The following is a 13353-nucleotide window of genomic DNA, read 5'->3' on the forward strand; positions in this document are numbered from 1 at the left end:
TTAAGGTGATAGATTGTTTAAAAATGTTATTGTATATCATTATATTATTATTGCAAGGAATTATTATAAAGAAAACAAGTCATGTTGTTCATTAATTATGAAGTCGGTTTTTTAACATGTAATGATAATATTTGTTATTTGGATAAAAAGTCTTATTTATTTATTTATCTATACAGTTTGTCCTACTTTACATAAACGAACAATTTACAATGACTAATTATTTGGTATCGATATAAAGATGAGTCAAAGAAGGAAATACCTTGGAAAAACGAATATATTTCTGAAATTACATAAAACTTTACCACGAATACACATTGATACATAATAATGAATTCAAAGTTATTTAAACACTGTTTATATATACTTATGTCATTGAATATAATTGATCATATATTTATTAGAATATTTGCAATATTATTTTATAAAAGATTTACTTTTAAATTCATATATATATTAACATTTTACAGTTGAAACGAATTAGCCAGTAATCCATTAACTCCTAAACCTGTTACTTCAAAGACAGAACCAGCCTTAGGTTGTTGTTTCTTCTCTTCCTCTGATAATCCATAACTCGAGGTGGTAACGTACAATTTTTGTAAATTTGGTCCCCCAAATGCAACACTTGTTACTCTTTTAGCTGGAAGTCTGATTATACGTATTAATTTTCCAGTTTTTGGGTTCACATTAAGTACCTAAATAAGATATATTTGCGATAATATCGTATTCTTAATTAAATCAAATAATTCAGGTGTGTTTTTAACTGTGTTAATTTTAATTAATTGGTTATCTTTACTTACAACATGTCCATTAAAAACGGCTATCCAAAGATTACCATCTGTGTCTATAGTCATACCATCGGGAACCCCTTCGGTAATGTTGTTTTTTTCAAAATCAAAGACTATTCTTTTGTTAGCTAGAAACGATAACAAAATAGACGTCAAAGGTGTTCATTATTTTGCGTCTAATACAAATATTTAAATATTAATTTTACAAATGGTTCCAGAAAGAGGCTCGTAATCGTATGCTGCTATTTTACGTGTAGGCGAATCAATATAATAAAATGTATCATCTTCTTTATTCCATGCTAATCCATTGCTTATAGAAACAGGAGATATTTCAACATGGGGTACAAAATCTTTTCCTATACGATAGAAAGATCCTTGATTGGGTTGTACCTCTCCATTTATTTCTGCACCCATGGTACCTGTTCCAAGAATTTATTGTCATTAATTTAATTCTATGATTATTGCAGATTATATTTGAATACAAACCGCCCCAAAATCGTCCAGATGAGTCAACTTTGCCATCATTCCATCTATTGCCCTTGTGTTCTTTGTCGACGATAGCTAAGACTTGGGTAGAAGATTTAGTTAAATTAAACTCAGAATCCCATGTAACTACAGTAAAATCGATACCAGAACCCGCTACAAATTTATTAGGATCATCCTCCACGGGTATGGCTACTCCAACTGGACCATTCTCTAAAGAGAAAACAAATCATTTATAAAATTAATCATATTGCTTCTATTAAATTGATTAATTTATTATATACCTATGTATGTATGTGTAACAGAACCAGAAGTAGGATCCAATCTGCATAATAATTGGTTTATAATATCAACAAAGAATAATTTTTGAGATCCATGATCCCAATGAGGTCCTTCAGAAAGTCCAAATGGTTTAGTCACCGCTTTAATTGTAAAACCGGGTGTATTTTCATTAATTTCAGGTATATTTTTGCTGTAAATATAAATATATCTAATTATTCTAATTACTTAGATATGAAATGGTATTGAAAATTTCTTGAAAATATCGTGGGTAAAAAAAATAAATAAAACAAACTGATAAGATAATAAGAGTAATAATACTGATAAACCGGACATGATTATACCACAAATTCGTTTTTATGAATGACATAACAAGGACAAATAAGTTATAAGGTTATCGCATGGAACGAGAAAGAAAAAGAAATGCAAGTGCATCTTTAGATCAATTATATGAAGTCGGAAAAGTTTGAAAAAATTGTAGACATACTATTACACAAGTTCTACGAATATTCAATAAGTACAGATTATGTAAGAAGGAAATATTTACCAAGCCATTTGAAAAAAAAAAAAACTGATCAATTGTATAACAAATATATTCGAACAAAAATGATCGGTAATTATTAAAAAATAAGATATAAAAGTAAAATGACTCTAAAGGTATTATTAAATAAATTATTATTAAATTTGATGAAGAGAACCGGTTTAATAATAAACGTATGGACGGATACGATGAACGTTCCGTCGTATCACAAGTAAAGCCGTTTTCAAACTACTTGTTGCCACTCCTCGAATATCACGTTGAACTCCAATTTAACTTCTTTCCATCCTAATTGGAAGCACGTCTTATAGATATCTTATGATAATACGTTTCATAGTTATCAAACCGCATATATTCTCTGTTATTTCAAATCTCTTATTTCTAATTATTAAAAAATGGTTTTTAAATTCTTTCAACGTATCGTGTGTGTGTGTGCTTATGTTTAAAAATTATTTTTAAATAAGAAAACGCGAGAGAAAAATAAAAATCATTAGTATTCGAATAGATACATTTTTGTATACTTTTGTACACATTCGATAAATTAGAAAGTATGAATTCCAGGGAGTTTAGAAACACACGATTAGGTATTGAAACAAGTTTACGATGATTTTTGAGTCTTTGTTTTTTTTTTTTTCTAATGTTCAAATATAATTGTAATATAATTGATTATTTTTACTTACCTAGAATGTGCAAAAATAGTAGAAATCAAAGTTAAATTTAAGAAAAGATTAAGAATATCGAACATAATGAACAAGTTGATGTTTTCGATCTTACAATAAGTTAAGGAAGTGATCACGAAACACGAGCTTGTCTATGATCGTCGCAAATTAAGAGGGGCGAAGTAGAAAGAATGCTAAAATAAATATATTCTTTATCCTTATATAGAGTTTTACGTTCACCTCATTAAATCGAAACTAAAGGACAAACATGTTGATTAACTTGATAGCGCGTAAAATCAATATTTTACAAAACGTGTTGAACATAAATTAATCATATTGATATTGCTTCTTCCATTGTATTTACATTTTACATTAATTTTACTACTGTCAAAAAATAAGGAAAATTGTCAAAGAAAAATATATTTTTTTTTTCTATTTCTTTTCTATTCGACAATTGACTATATTTTGCCATATTGATTTATTATTATCGTCACATCTGTTTCTATTTTTTAAAATGAAAATAAAATTTAATTAAACCTATTATCTAATATATCAAATATATTATCTTACGTTGTTTATTCATCTTTATAGAAAATAATACAATTTGTCTATGAAATATCTATTCAATTTCTATGTATCGTAAAAGAAATAAAATATTGAATAAACAAAATTTATTAATATGATATAAAAAAGTTATTTTTCCAATGGAAAAATATTGACATAACGATTATAAAACATTTGTAAGATAGTTCAACAGTATGGAACGATAAAAGAAATCATGTTTAGTTAAAAAAGGGGATTCTAACTTAAATAAGATTTAAAAAATCGAAAAATTCAATTTAAACGAGAACGAATGTACGCGCCATATGTGCAAACAATTATTATTTAATGCGCATGAGCAAATAATTATTAAATGCGCATGCGCGAAAACTGTGGTGTCATCTGTCGTCAAGCAAAGGAACCCTGTTCTCTCGCGGCCAACATCATCATGTCACGTGACAGCGGCATATTGATACGTGTCGTCTAAGACAGCCACGACTCGCAACCGCTTGCCAGTTTAAGCCTACGCGGCCACCTTTATTCGAGTCTTCTTGTTTCATGTACGAGTGTTAGACGGTGTTTTTCTTAGGATCCGTATTAAGAGCATCCGTTATTTTTACTCACGAAAACTGGTATCTCTAAAGCAAATAACCTTACGGAATTAAAATGGGATGTGAGTATACCATCGAATTATTATTAATTACAGGATAATAATTTATTTTCATAAAACAAATTACCGCTATTTGCGCTATTGGTAACCTCCCCTTTATGACTTATATTAAAACAACATATTGTTCCTACGATAAAAGTTTTCTTCCATTACTTAACTTTAATATTCGATATGTTATTTATCTTTTTCTTACATCTTTATTTGATGATTTTTTAGTTAAATTTTTGGAGGTGATAAAACCATTCTGCAGTATACTACCAGAAATAGCGAAACCACAGAGAAAGGTAAGTTTTCATGAATCTATTCATATCTTAAATTTATATTTGCCTATCGTAAACGTCATACTTTATATATTTTTATATCCTGAGAATTAAATCCGCGTTGGATTATTATAATACAGTTAAAAGAAAATAACCTTTAACCTAATTTAGCACGTGTAACGTTTCTTTCTTTTGTACAGACAGATCTTTGATGTTATCTATGTTTTTTTTACAGATTCAATTCAGAGAAAAAGTATTATGGACTGCAATAACGTTGTTTATTTTTTTAGTATGCTGTCAAGTAAGTTATTTATACATATATATGACTTATTATTATCGTCACATCTGTTTCATTGTATAAGAAAATATTTCAAAGTTTTTAATATATATTATTTTTTGTAGATTCCACTTTTTGGCATTATGTCTTCAGACAGCGCAGATCCGTTTTATTGGATTCGTGTTATTCTTGCTTCCAATAGAGGTACCCTAATGGAATTAGGAATTTCTCCCATCGTTACTTCCGGCCTTATCATGCAACTTTTGCATGGAGCTAAGATTATTGAAGTTGGTGACACTCCGAAAGATAGAGCGCTTTTTAATGGAGCACAAAAATGTAAATACAAAAAATACAATTGTCTGTATCTTATAATATCTTCATCGATTAAATGATTTTCTCTTTTTTATCTGGATACAGTGTTTGGTATGGTTATCACTGTTGGACAAGCCATTGTTTATGTAATGACTGGAATGTACGGAGACCCAACTGAAATTGGAGCTGGTGTTTGTCTTTTGATCATCATTCAATTATTCGTTGCTGGTTTGATTGTATTACTTCTTGATGAATTACTTCAAAAAGGTTACGGCTTAGGAAGTGGTATTTCTCTTTTCATTGCTACTAACATTTGTGAAACCATTGTTTGGAAAGCATTTTCTCCTGCCACTGTCAATACGGGTACATTGATTTTAATTTTATTTGTTTATAACCTGATTACATTACTATGATGCATTACTTAAATTGTTGTTTTATCTATAGGTCGTGGAACAGAATTTGAAGGCGCTGTTATTGCTTTGTTCCATCTCTTGGCTACAAGACAAGATAAAGTTCGAGCCCTTCGCGAAGCATTTTACAGACAGAACCTACCTAATCTCATGAATCTCCTTGCTACCATTCTAGTATTTGCAATTGTGATATACTTCCAGGTAATGTGTGAAATATTTATTATACCTTCCAGAAGTATCTCTGTAAAAAAGAAACTATATAAATTGAATATATATATCATTAATATAAAATAAATTTATATTTGTAGGGTTTCCGTGTCGATTTGCCAATTAAATCTGCTAGGTACCGTGGCCAATACAGCAGTTATCCCATAAAATTATTCTACACTAGCAATATTCCGATCATCCTTCAATCAGCATTAGTATCCAACTTGTATGTCATATCTCAGATGTTGGCTGTAAAATTCCAAGGAAACATCATTGTTAATTTGTTAGGAGTTTGGTCGGATGTTGGTGGTGGTGGTCCTGCTAGGTCTTATCCGGTTGGTGGATTATGTTATTATCTTTCTCCACCGGAATCAGTAGGTCATATCGTCCAAGATCCAGTTCATGCCGTCTTATACATCTTATTCATGCTTGGTTCATGCGCATTTTTCTCTAAAACCTGGATCGAAGTCTCTGGCAGTTCTGCGAAAGATGTGAGTTACAATAACATTTATATATAAAATAAAATCTATATACTGTATACAATAATTTATATTTTGGTTACGTAGGTTTGGAAACAATTAAAGGAACAGCAAATGGTTATGAGGGGTCATAGAGACAATTCAATGATTCGTGAATTAAATAGATACATTCCAACAGCTGCAGCATTTGGCGGACTATGTATCGGAGCACTCTCTGTATTAGCTGATTTTCTTGGTGCAATTGGATCGGGTACTGGTATATTACTTGCTGTGACTATCATTTATCAGTACTTTGAAATCTTCGTTAAGGAACAAAGTGAAATGGGTGGGATGAGCACACTATTGTTCTAAATATATATATATATATATATATATAGACTTTATTTATATATATATATATATAGACTTTCAAAGTGAACTTTTTTAATTTTGAAGAACTGAGAATAATAATTTATTGTAAAATAAGAACGTTTGGCAATGTCAGCACTAATATGTACCTGATTTGCCATAAAGTGAAGTCTCCATCGTGTGAATCAAATCATACAATATGTGTATACTATTGCCCGATAGTAGATTTCTCTATATAATTATTCAATTCTTTCATAAATTCTTTAATATATGTTAGACTTATATACTTTATGTTTTTCATATTTTTTGGATTTATTTAAAAAACAAAAAAAAATACATTTTTCTCTCATACCTAAGTAAAATAACTGTTCGTTTTGCGCTATATGTCCTTAGTACATAAAGTCATGCCATTTGCAAACAAATGTAATGACGGAGCGTAAAAGAAGAGAATTCATAAATTAAATCTTAAATGCTCGAATAAGAATGTGAAAAAGATTTATTGTCAAATGCTTTGTCCATGCATTTTATGATGATGAAAATGTTTCTCACAGGCGCACGCGCGAGTAATGTACATAGTAAGAAAATAATAAAAATATTCTCAACATTTTTTACTAATATTTTAAACTCTGTATAATCCAGAGCTTTATGAAAAAGACTCCAGACGGGTACGATTCGGATTCGTAACGTTTATATGAATTTAAGTGTATACAAACGTAATCATTTTGTTCGGACGAGACACCCACCTAGGGTATTCGTACAGCAATCAACTCATCATAGGTAATACATCATTCCTGTATTATTAAAGATATAACACACAATTTAATTTCTTCAATGTTGTATTTAGCACAATGTACTTTTATAAAAAGTGAAAGTTGTTTTTTGTCTTCCTTGCTTTTTGTCCTACCTATAGAAAAAGAAAAGAAAAAAAAGAAAAAGAAAAGAAAAACATTTATAGAATAGAAGATATCTTTCTTTAAGTTCATTTATATATTAACTCAATGTCAATCGTCAAACAAATATTGCAATTTGTTAATATCAGAAAGAGTATGAATGTGAGATGATGTATCATTGATGCAACATATAATTATTAAAACTTATAAACGAGTGTTGGTTTTTTATATATATTATTATAAACAAATTAGCAAATGATTATATATATATATACGTATATAAAATATTGGTAAAAAAAAAAGGTGGAAAAAAAAAAATCTTCCCAACAAAAATTCATTTCTATTTTATAAAGTGTGAACGTCCTTTTCTACTTTGTATGTAATAGCGTTGTTATTAATAATAATATACCTACTGTTATAAAATTTCAATGTAGAAATTGGTATATTGAAAATACCTAAATTGTATTGCGAATAGTATAAAAATATTAAATTCTTTTCGAAGCCACACATTATATCAAGTTTTCATTTTTTTGTATTAATAACTTTTCGTTAAATTCATTTCTTTTCTTGTTTAATTCTCCAATATATAATATATATATATATAAAATAAATAATAATTATATTATTTACAAAAGTAATTATATTCGAAAAGATATAAAATATAAAGGCGTTTTTTGCATTATTATTTATGTTCATTAAAAAACAATGTAGAATAAAGTGGACCTAATTTATGAATGTTTGCTAGTAAAATCAAACGAAGTATTTCTATGAAACGTGTGTTGGGAATAGAAGTGTCGGTATCTCTCCATGCTATATTAGATCCTTCATTTCGAGTAAATAATGCCGGGGATGGAACATTCTCTCGCATGTATGCCCATACGCATTCTCTCATAACAATATTTATCTATAATAAATACAAAAATAATATTTATACTTATGATATGGTATAAATTCATATAATGGACAAAAAATTTCAAATAATTTCTTTATAAAATAAATGTGTACGCGCATACCTGATTAGCTTCTAAAACGGGTAAAATATCTCTGATACTTGCTAACGGAGGTGGCAACAATTGTCCAAGCGCCATAACGTTTATTAATGCAACACCTTCTTCAATATTCCAATTAGCCATAACCGTAGCTGCTATGCCTCTTAATAAAACAGAACAATATGCTAAAGCTGGCCTGTACCAAGCTGTTAATTCCAACAGAGTCCATAAAAGAGGTACATCTTTGAACGTACGACGGATTTGTAAATCTCTTTCCACAGTAACCTGTAATAATAGAAAATTCGTATGAATTAATATTCGAGAATTTGTAATCAATCGGTAGATTTTGAATAAAATACCTACTTTGGTAAATTCTTCGTCAGGCCACGGTAATCCATTGTACATAACATCGGGTGATACTAATTCAACTAATAACAGACTAACCATTGTTAATGCATCTAAATTAACAGGATATTGTTCCGACTCTTGATTGCTACAGCAAGCTTTAATCACGTCAATTAATAACATTTTATTTATAGTAATAATCCCTTTATCGAGATTATTTTCAGGTGGTGGTCTTCTTGGACCATGACCTATTACACCAGCATGAAACACAGAAGAATTTCTTTGAGCTAGCATCGTACTTGTAACCTATAGTTATGAGAGGAATATTAGGAACATTCGATATAACATATATATATTTGATTCGTCAATATTAGAAAGTTATATTATAATATTACCTGTTTATGATTTTGATGCAATAATAACATTTCTTCAAATTGTGGCTCGAATTTTTCCTTTGCACCAAAATATTTAGCTGGATCATTATTAATACAATGTACCAAAATATCTCTAAGTGCTAAAACCCGTGCGCACTGAGAATAACACGTTAAATCCTTTAACAGATGGCAAACTATTTTTATGCCTTTCTCTTTCTTTATAATATCTGTAAATGAAAATCAATATATTTATGCAGGTGATATATATATATAATAATGTAAATAATTTTAGAATAAATATAAATTACCTTCTTCTGCTATACATAGAAAAAAATATTGCAATATCGCTTTAACTAATTTTAACGCAAGTTCAATGTTCGGAACAAAATAATCTTTCCCAGGCATACTTAATAAAGCTAGCATTCCAGCTATGTCACTAGCTAAATCAAAATTATCTGTTTTCGTTAATAATGAAGAAATTTGAAGTAAATTCGATTTGATGGCTCTAGTTACCATTTTGGATCTAAATACTACAACTCTGTTAGATTTCTCCCACCTAAAAAAAAAGAAGAAGAAAACAAGTTTCTCATTTGTAATTAATCTTCGGTAATTAAATTAAGTCAATATTGTATCATGCGTAATTCCTAGATATTACGTTAATCTTTACTTTAGATACCTACTTTAATAATATTGTAAGATTTTCAAATAATTGTCTTGACTCTTGAATCTCTGTAAGACTCTTATAATGAATTTCTCGAAGTGCTTGTTCTACTACTTGCGTAAAATAACCATGATTAGCGAACATAGTTTCGCTTTCTGGTTTGTTTATAGGAAACAATATAGAATTGTTAGAAATAAGATGTATCAATGCGGCTAAATGAAATGTCGTTTGCGCTTTTACCAACATAAATGATGCGGCGGATATTAAAATGTTAGAACTTTGTCCGCCGATAAAACACAATAGTCTGACTGCTGTTTGAACTCGCAATGGATCTCTATTTAGAAGTAATGGTATTATCACAGGTAACTCTTGTTTGATGGAATTTAAAAGAGAAATATTTGCAGACTGTACGTTATGTGTCCTTAAAGTTAAATTTATTTCTTGTAGCATTAACTCTAATATTTCACGACATACATTACTGACACTCTGAGTTGCATTCACACTGTGATATCCAACATTGCTCGTATTCAAACTAGTATCTAATAGAATAATTATTATCTGAGATGCTCCTTGTTCGCAACCTAGTGCTAAATGTACGGCTAAGTCAATCAATGACTCTGGTTGATTATTGAAATATTTACACCAATCTGAGGCATATAAAGCAAGTCGTGGAATCACATCGGGATTTACTGAAATATCAAATTTACAATTACTTTTTTATATTTCTATCGATCTATCAAAGTATTTACGTATCTTACTTACATATTTGTGGAATATCACTAGTCATCTCTTTTAATAAGGTTTGAGAAAGGGAAGCTAAATTTAAAAGATATGGTATAGTAGCTAATTTTTGCTGCCTCGTGTCTTCATCGACATTTACACTTTCATCCAAACTCCACTGTAACGAAAAAGAGTTCAAAGTTAGTAAATCAAATATTTTATTTATTATTATAGTCACTTATTTTCATATAATATCTTACTTTAAATAAATCCAAAAGTGCAGTTCTAATGTCTTGAAAGTGACTACCAGCTAAATGTCCTAGAATACCAACTACTGAATTCAACTTTGGATTCTTTACATTATTTTCATAACCCATTGCACAGAAATCTTTTAATCCACAAGATAATACTCTAGTAATAACTGTATTTGGAAAACAACTTCCCACATGAGCGACAACCCAATCAAAATGTGGACTATGTGTTACACTTGCATCTAGTAACGCTTTAATACAAGATTCTGTATCCGAATGCATAAGACATTGAAGACATTGTGCTGTGATGTCGATCAATGTACGAGTAGCACGACAAGACATCCATTGTTGTAAGAAATCGTTGATTCCAGCGTTACTCGATAAATTGCCTCGTTTTGAATATTCCGATGATAATTTACCTATTTAAATAAAACAATTAAATTATAAAGAAAAATAGTTTATACGTTTACATGGTATATAGAAAATTAAACTCGTACTTACCAAGCAATTCTAAAGACCATGCTGATATAATCGGTGCCCATGCTTCTGGATTTCCATGAATGAAATTACTTAATACAGAATAGATTTCTGCGATGATACTTTCCTCAGATATAACTGTGCTTTGATTTGTCTGTAAAATATTAAAATAAGTTAATATTGAATAAGCAATAATCAACAGCAATATTATTATTGTTTACCTCAATTTGTCGTACGTATTTAGTAACTGCAATAGAGAATACATTACAAAAATATTCAAGTACAGCATCCCTTGCAGCAGGAAGATTTTTAAGTAAAAACAAAGCTGTCCTAGTTACATCAACTGTATTTGTATTGTGGGTAGGTCTGACAGCCGATGAAATAAATTTTCTAACCTCTGCTAATATATCTTGTGGTGACAAATTATCCGGTAAATGTAACATATTTAATATATTAACTTATATATACATACACACACACACACACACACATAAAAGAAAAAGAAAAAAATCAATTTTTAATAATTTTGAAATTTCAATTACGTTTTGTAATAACTTTACATGAACATATTCATATTACAACAATGTGTAAACACATTTTTTTATTTGTACGCATAACGTTCCCATTGGTCAAATACAAAACTGAACACACTACGTTAATCAAAATTATATTCAATATTAAAAAATAATACGAGCGTAAATTTTGTCAAATTAAAATTAATTTATATTCACTAGAATAATAAAAATCGCTTAATAATATAGAATTATTATTCTGTTCAAATAGATTAAAAATATAAATTTTAATTTGACTCGAATGCCTGTTTGAAAAATTCTGCTAATGCAAATAATTAATTACAATATCCTTTCCATTATTTTTTTAAACTTATAGGATGACATAAGATCAATCTCTTATTGAAAAAAAAATATATCGATGTCTTTTCAATCTCTATTTTTTATTAAATTCTTATTACAATTATATAATTCTAAAAAAATCAGTATAAATGTCAACTTAAAGTATCTAAAATAATTTCTACAATTTCTATAATACTTATGTGAAAGATTAATATCAATTATATAATAGATAAATGTTAAAAAGAGTCCTTAAAAATATTGGAATATTTATATTGAACATTTAATGGACTTGCATTTCACATTTATGTATGGAAGGCAAATAGTATATTTTTCTTTTCTCATCGTTTTAACGTCTCTTCTTTTTTTCTTGCTTTCGTGGCCGATGAGGTTTCCTTGGAGTAACTTGTGGACTATTTTCTGAACATTCAACATCACTTGGATCATCCTATAATTATTATCATTATATATAATAAATACAATAAATATAAAGCCAAGTGTATATTAGGTTGTCCAATAAATTCATGCAGTTTTTTCTAAGTTTATTTTAAGTTTTATTGGATAATCTAATAAGATATCTGAGCAATAGAATTTATAAGTATACTTTTAATGCAGCAGCTCCATCAGATCTACCTGCTTGATAAACGACTATAGCTAATATGCATATAACTTGAAATATTGCTCCCACATAAAGTCCAAATGTTAACATCTGTTCAAAGAGCGTTTCTTCAGCAGGAAGTAAAAGGCATTTCAATTGTGGATCAGCATCAGCCATACTAAAAAAAATACATGCATTTAAATACACAAAACATTACAATATTTTCTAATAAATATCAACAATTAAAATTATCTATATTAATGATATGGGATCAAGAAATTTGTAGAAATAATGTATAAATGAAATAACAATACCTCTAGCTGAGTTTTTCAACTTATTTAAGATATTGTCAAATATTGTGTGAGAGAGAGATATCAATTTTTATTAAACATATATCATAACATAGAAATCAATAACCTAAGCAACAGTCGATCGTATAGCAGAAAGTTCGGTTTGTATATAGCAAAATTTGCAGAATTACCAACCACCGCATTTAACGTATTTTAAATGACATCTATCAGATATATTGGTTTTATTAAAATAATAATTTAGACAAAGATAAATGTTAAACGCATAATCTATCAAGTCAATAAAGTTATAAAGGGATGTACAAAGAATATATGTTTTTATTCAGAAAGTTCATCAATTTTGAAATGTACAAAAAGTTCGCTTAATTTTTATTGCAATTTTCTTTAAGTTGTCATCTTGCACAAATTTAATACGATAGATGGCAACTGTGTAGATGCAATTGATCGTTATGCCATCTGGGAGTAATAATGTGTATTAATTTGTAATTATTTTCAATATTTTAATCGAAGTAATATTAGTTAATTTAAATTATACTTATTTATTATAGATTATTTTTGTTAAAATAAATTTATTTAAAAGTGTTAAAAGGTACAAAGTATTCGTACTAACATGAAAATAAGGATTCGTGTGTTGGTAGAATTGAA

General features: G+C 28.7%; 4 protein-coding genes across 5 annotated transcripts; 1 reads left to right on the forward strand and 3 right to left on the reverse strand.

Annotated features, from left to right (window-relative positions):
- Positions 1–256: 256 nt before the first annotated feature.
- Positions 257–3023, reverse strand: LOC106789018 (regucalcin-like). Of its 2 annotated transcripts, none has more exons than XM_014752812.1 (6): positions 2766–3023; positions 1553–1740; positions 1272–1481; positions 992–1204; positions 798–913; positions 257–692 (listed from the first exon to the last, which is right to left on the reverse strand). In XM_014752812.1, exons 1-6 carry the CDS (start codon positions 2828–2830, stop codon positions 462–464), a joined length of 1023 nt encoding a protein of 340 aa, XP_014608298.1. In that variant the 5' UTR covers positions 2831–3023; the 3' UTR covers positions 257–461. The 2 variants fall into 2 exon arrangements, with proteins under 2 accessions (XP_014608298.1, XP_014608299.1); XM_014752813.1 differs by lacking the exon at positions 2766–3023 and adding an exon at positions 2095–2368.
- Positions 3024–3736: 713 nt separating this feature from the next.
- Positions 3737–7162, forward strand: LOC106789016 (protein transport protein Sec61 subunit alpha). The gene is made up of 8 exons (XM_014752810.1): positions 3737–3957; positions 4171–4238; positions 4450–4515; positions 4617–4827; positions 4909–5166; positions 5248–5414; positions 5522–5911; positions 5987–7162. Exons 1-8 carry the CDS (start codon positions 3951–3953, stop codon positions 6248–6250), a joined length of 1431 nt encoding a protein of 476 aa, XP_014608296.1. The 5' UTR covers positions 3737–3950; the 3' UTR covers positions 6251–7162.
- Positions 7163–7788: 626 nt separating this feature from the next.
- LOC106789017 (integrator complex subunit 5) lies at positions 7789–11564 on the reverse strand. The gene is made up of 10 exons (XM_014752811.1): positions 11176–11564; positions 10979–11108; positions 10487–10896; positions 10269–10404; positions 9526–10195; positions 9154–9401; positions 8867–9072; positions 8490–8777; positions 8151–8411; positions 7789–8041 (listed from the first exon to the last, which is right to left on the reverse strand). The coding sequence occupies exons 1-10, from the start codon at positions 11395–11397 to the stop codon at positions 7820–7822; spliced, it is 2793 nt and encodes a 930-aa protein (XP_014608297.1). The 5' UTR covers positions 11398–11564; the 3' UTR covers positions 7789–7819.
- Positions 11565–11885: 321 nt separating this feature from the next.
- Positions 11886–12880, reverse strand: LOC106788997 (protein MANBAL). The gene is made up of 3 exons (XM_014752772.1): positions 12715–12880; positions 12407–12578; positions 11886–12250 (listed from the first exon to the last, which is right to left on the reverse strand). Exons 2-3 carry the CDS (start codon positions 12575–12577, stop codon positions 12152–12154), a joined length of 270 nt encoding a protein of 89 aa, XP_014608258.1. The 5' UTR covers position 12578; positions 12715–12880; the 3' UTR covers positions 11886–12151.
- Positions 12881–13353: the final 473 nt, after the last annotated feature.

This window comes from Polistes canadensis, unplaced genomic scaffold, assembly GCF_001313835.1.
Source record: "Polistes canadensis isolate GaletaPanama2010 unplaced genomic scaffold, ASM131383v1 scaffold_160, whole genome shotgun sequence".
Classification (NCBI taxonomy): Eukaryota; Metazoa; Arthropoda; class Insecta; order Hymenoptera; family Vespidae; genus Polistes; species Polistes canadensis.

Bases quoted from the DNA above. Each gene is read 5' to 3' on its own strand.
- LOC106789018 (XM_014752812.1), bottom strand. From the start codon at position 2,830: ATGTTCGATATTCTTAATCTTTTCTTAAATTTAACTTTGATTTCTACT. The intron at 914-991 runs GTAAAATTAATA...TATCGTTTCTAG, and splicing joins GCCTCTTTCTGGAACCATTT to CTAACAAAAGAATAGTCTTT. The intron at 693-797 runs GTAAGTAAAGAT...TATCTTATTTAG, and splicing joins CCGTTTTTAATGGACATGTT to GTACTTAATGTGAACCCAAA.
- LOC106789016 (XM_014752810.1), top strand. The intron at 4,828-4,908 runs GTAAATACAAAA...ATCTGGATACAG, and splicing joins TTTTAATGGAGCACAAAAAT to TGTTTGGTATGGTTATCACT. The intron at 5,415-5,521 runs GTAATGTGTGAA...TTATATTTGTAG, and splicing joins CAATTGTGATATACTTCCAG to GGTTTCCGTGTCGATTTGCC.
- LOC106789017 (XM_014752811.1), bottom strand. From the start codon at position 11,397: ATGTTACATTTACCGGATAATTTGTCACCACAAGATATATTAGCAGAG. The intron at 9,402-9,525 runs GTAGGTATCTAA...CTTTTTTTTTAG, and splicing joins AATCTTACAATATTATTAAA to GTGGGAGAAATCTAACAGAG. The intron at 8,778-8,866 runs GTAATATTATAA...TCATAACTATAG, and splicing joins TGCATCAAAATCATAAACAG to GTTACAAGTACGATGCTAGC.
- LOC106788997 (XM_014752772.1), bottom strand. From the start codon at position 12,577: ATGGCTGATGCTGATCCACAATTGAAATGCCTTTTACTTCCTGCTGAA. The intron at 12,251-12,406 runs GTATACTTATAA...TAATAATTATAG, and splicing joins ATGGAGCTGCTGCATTAAAA to GATGATCCAAGTGATGTTGA.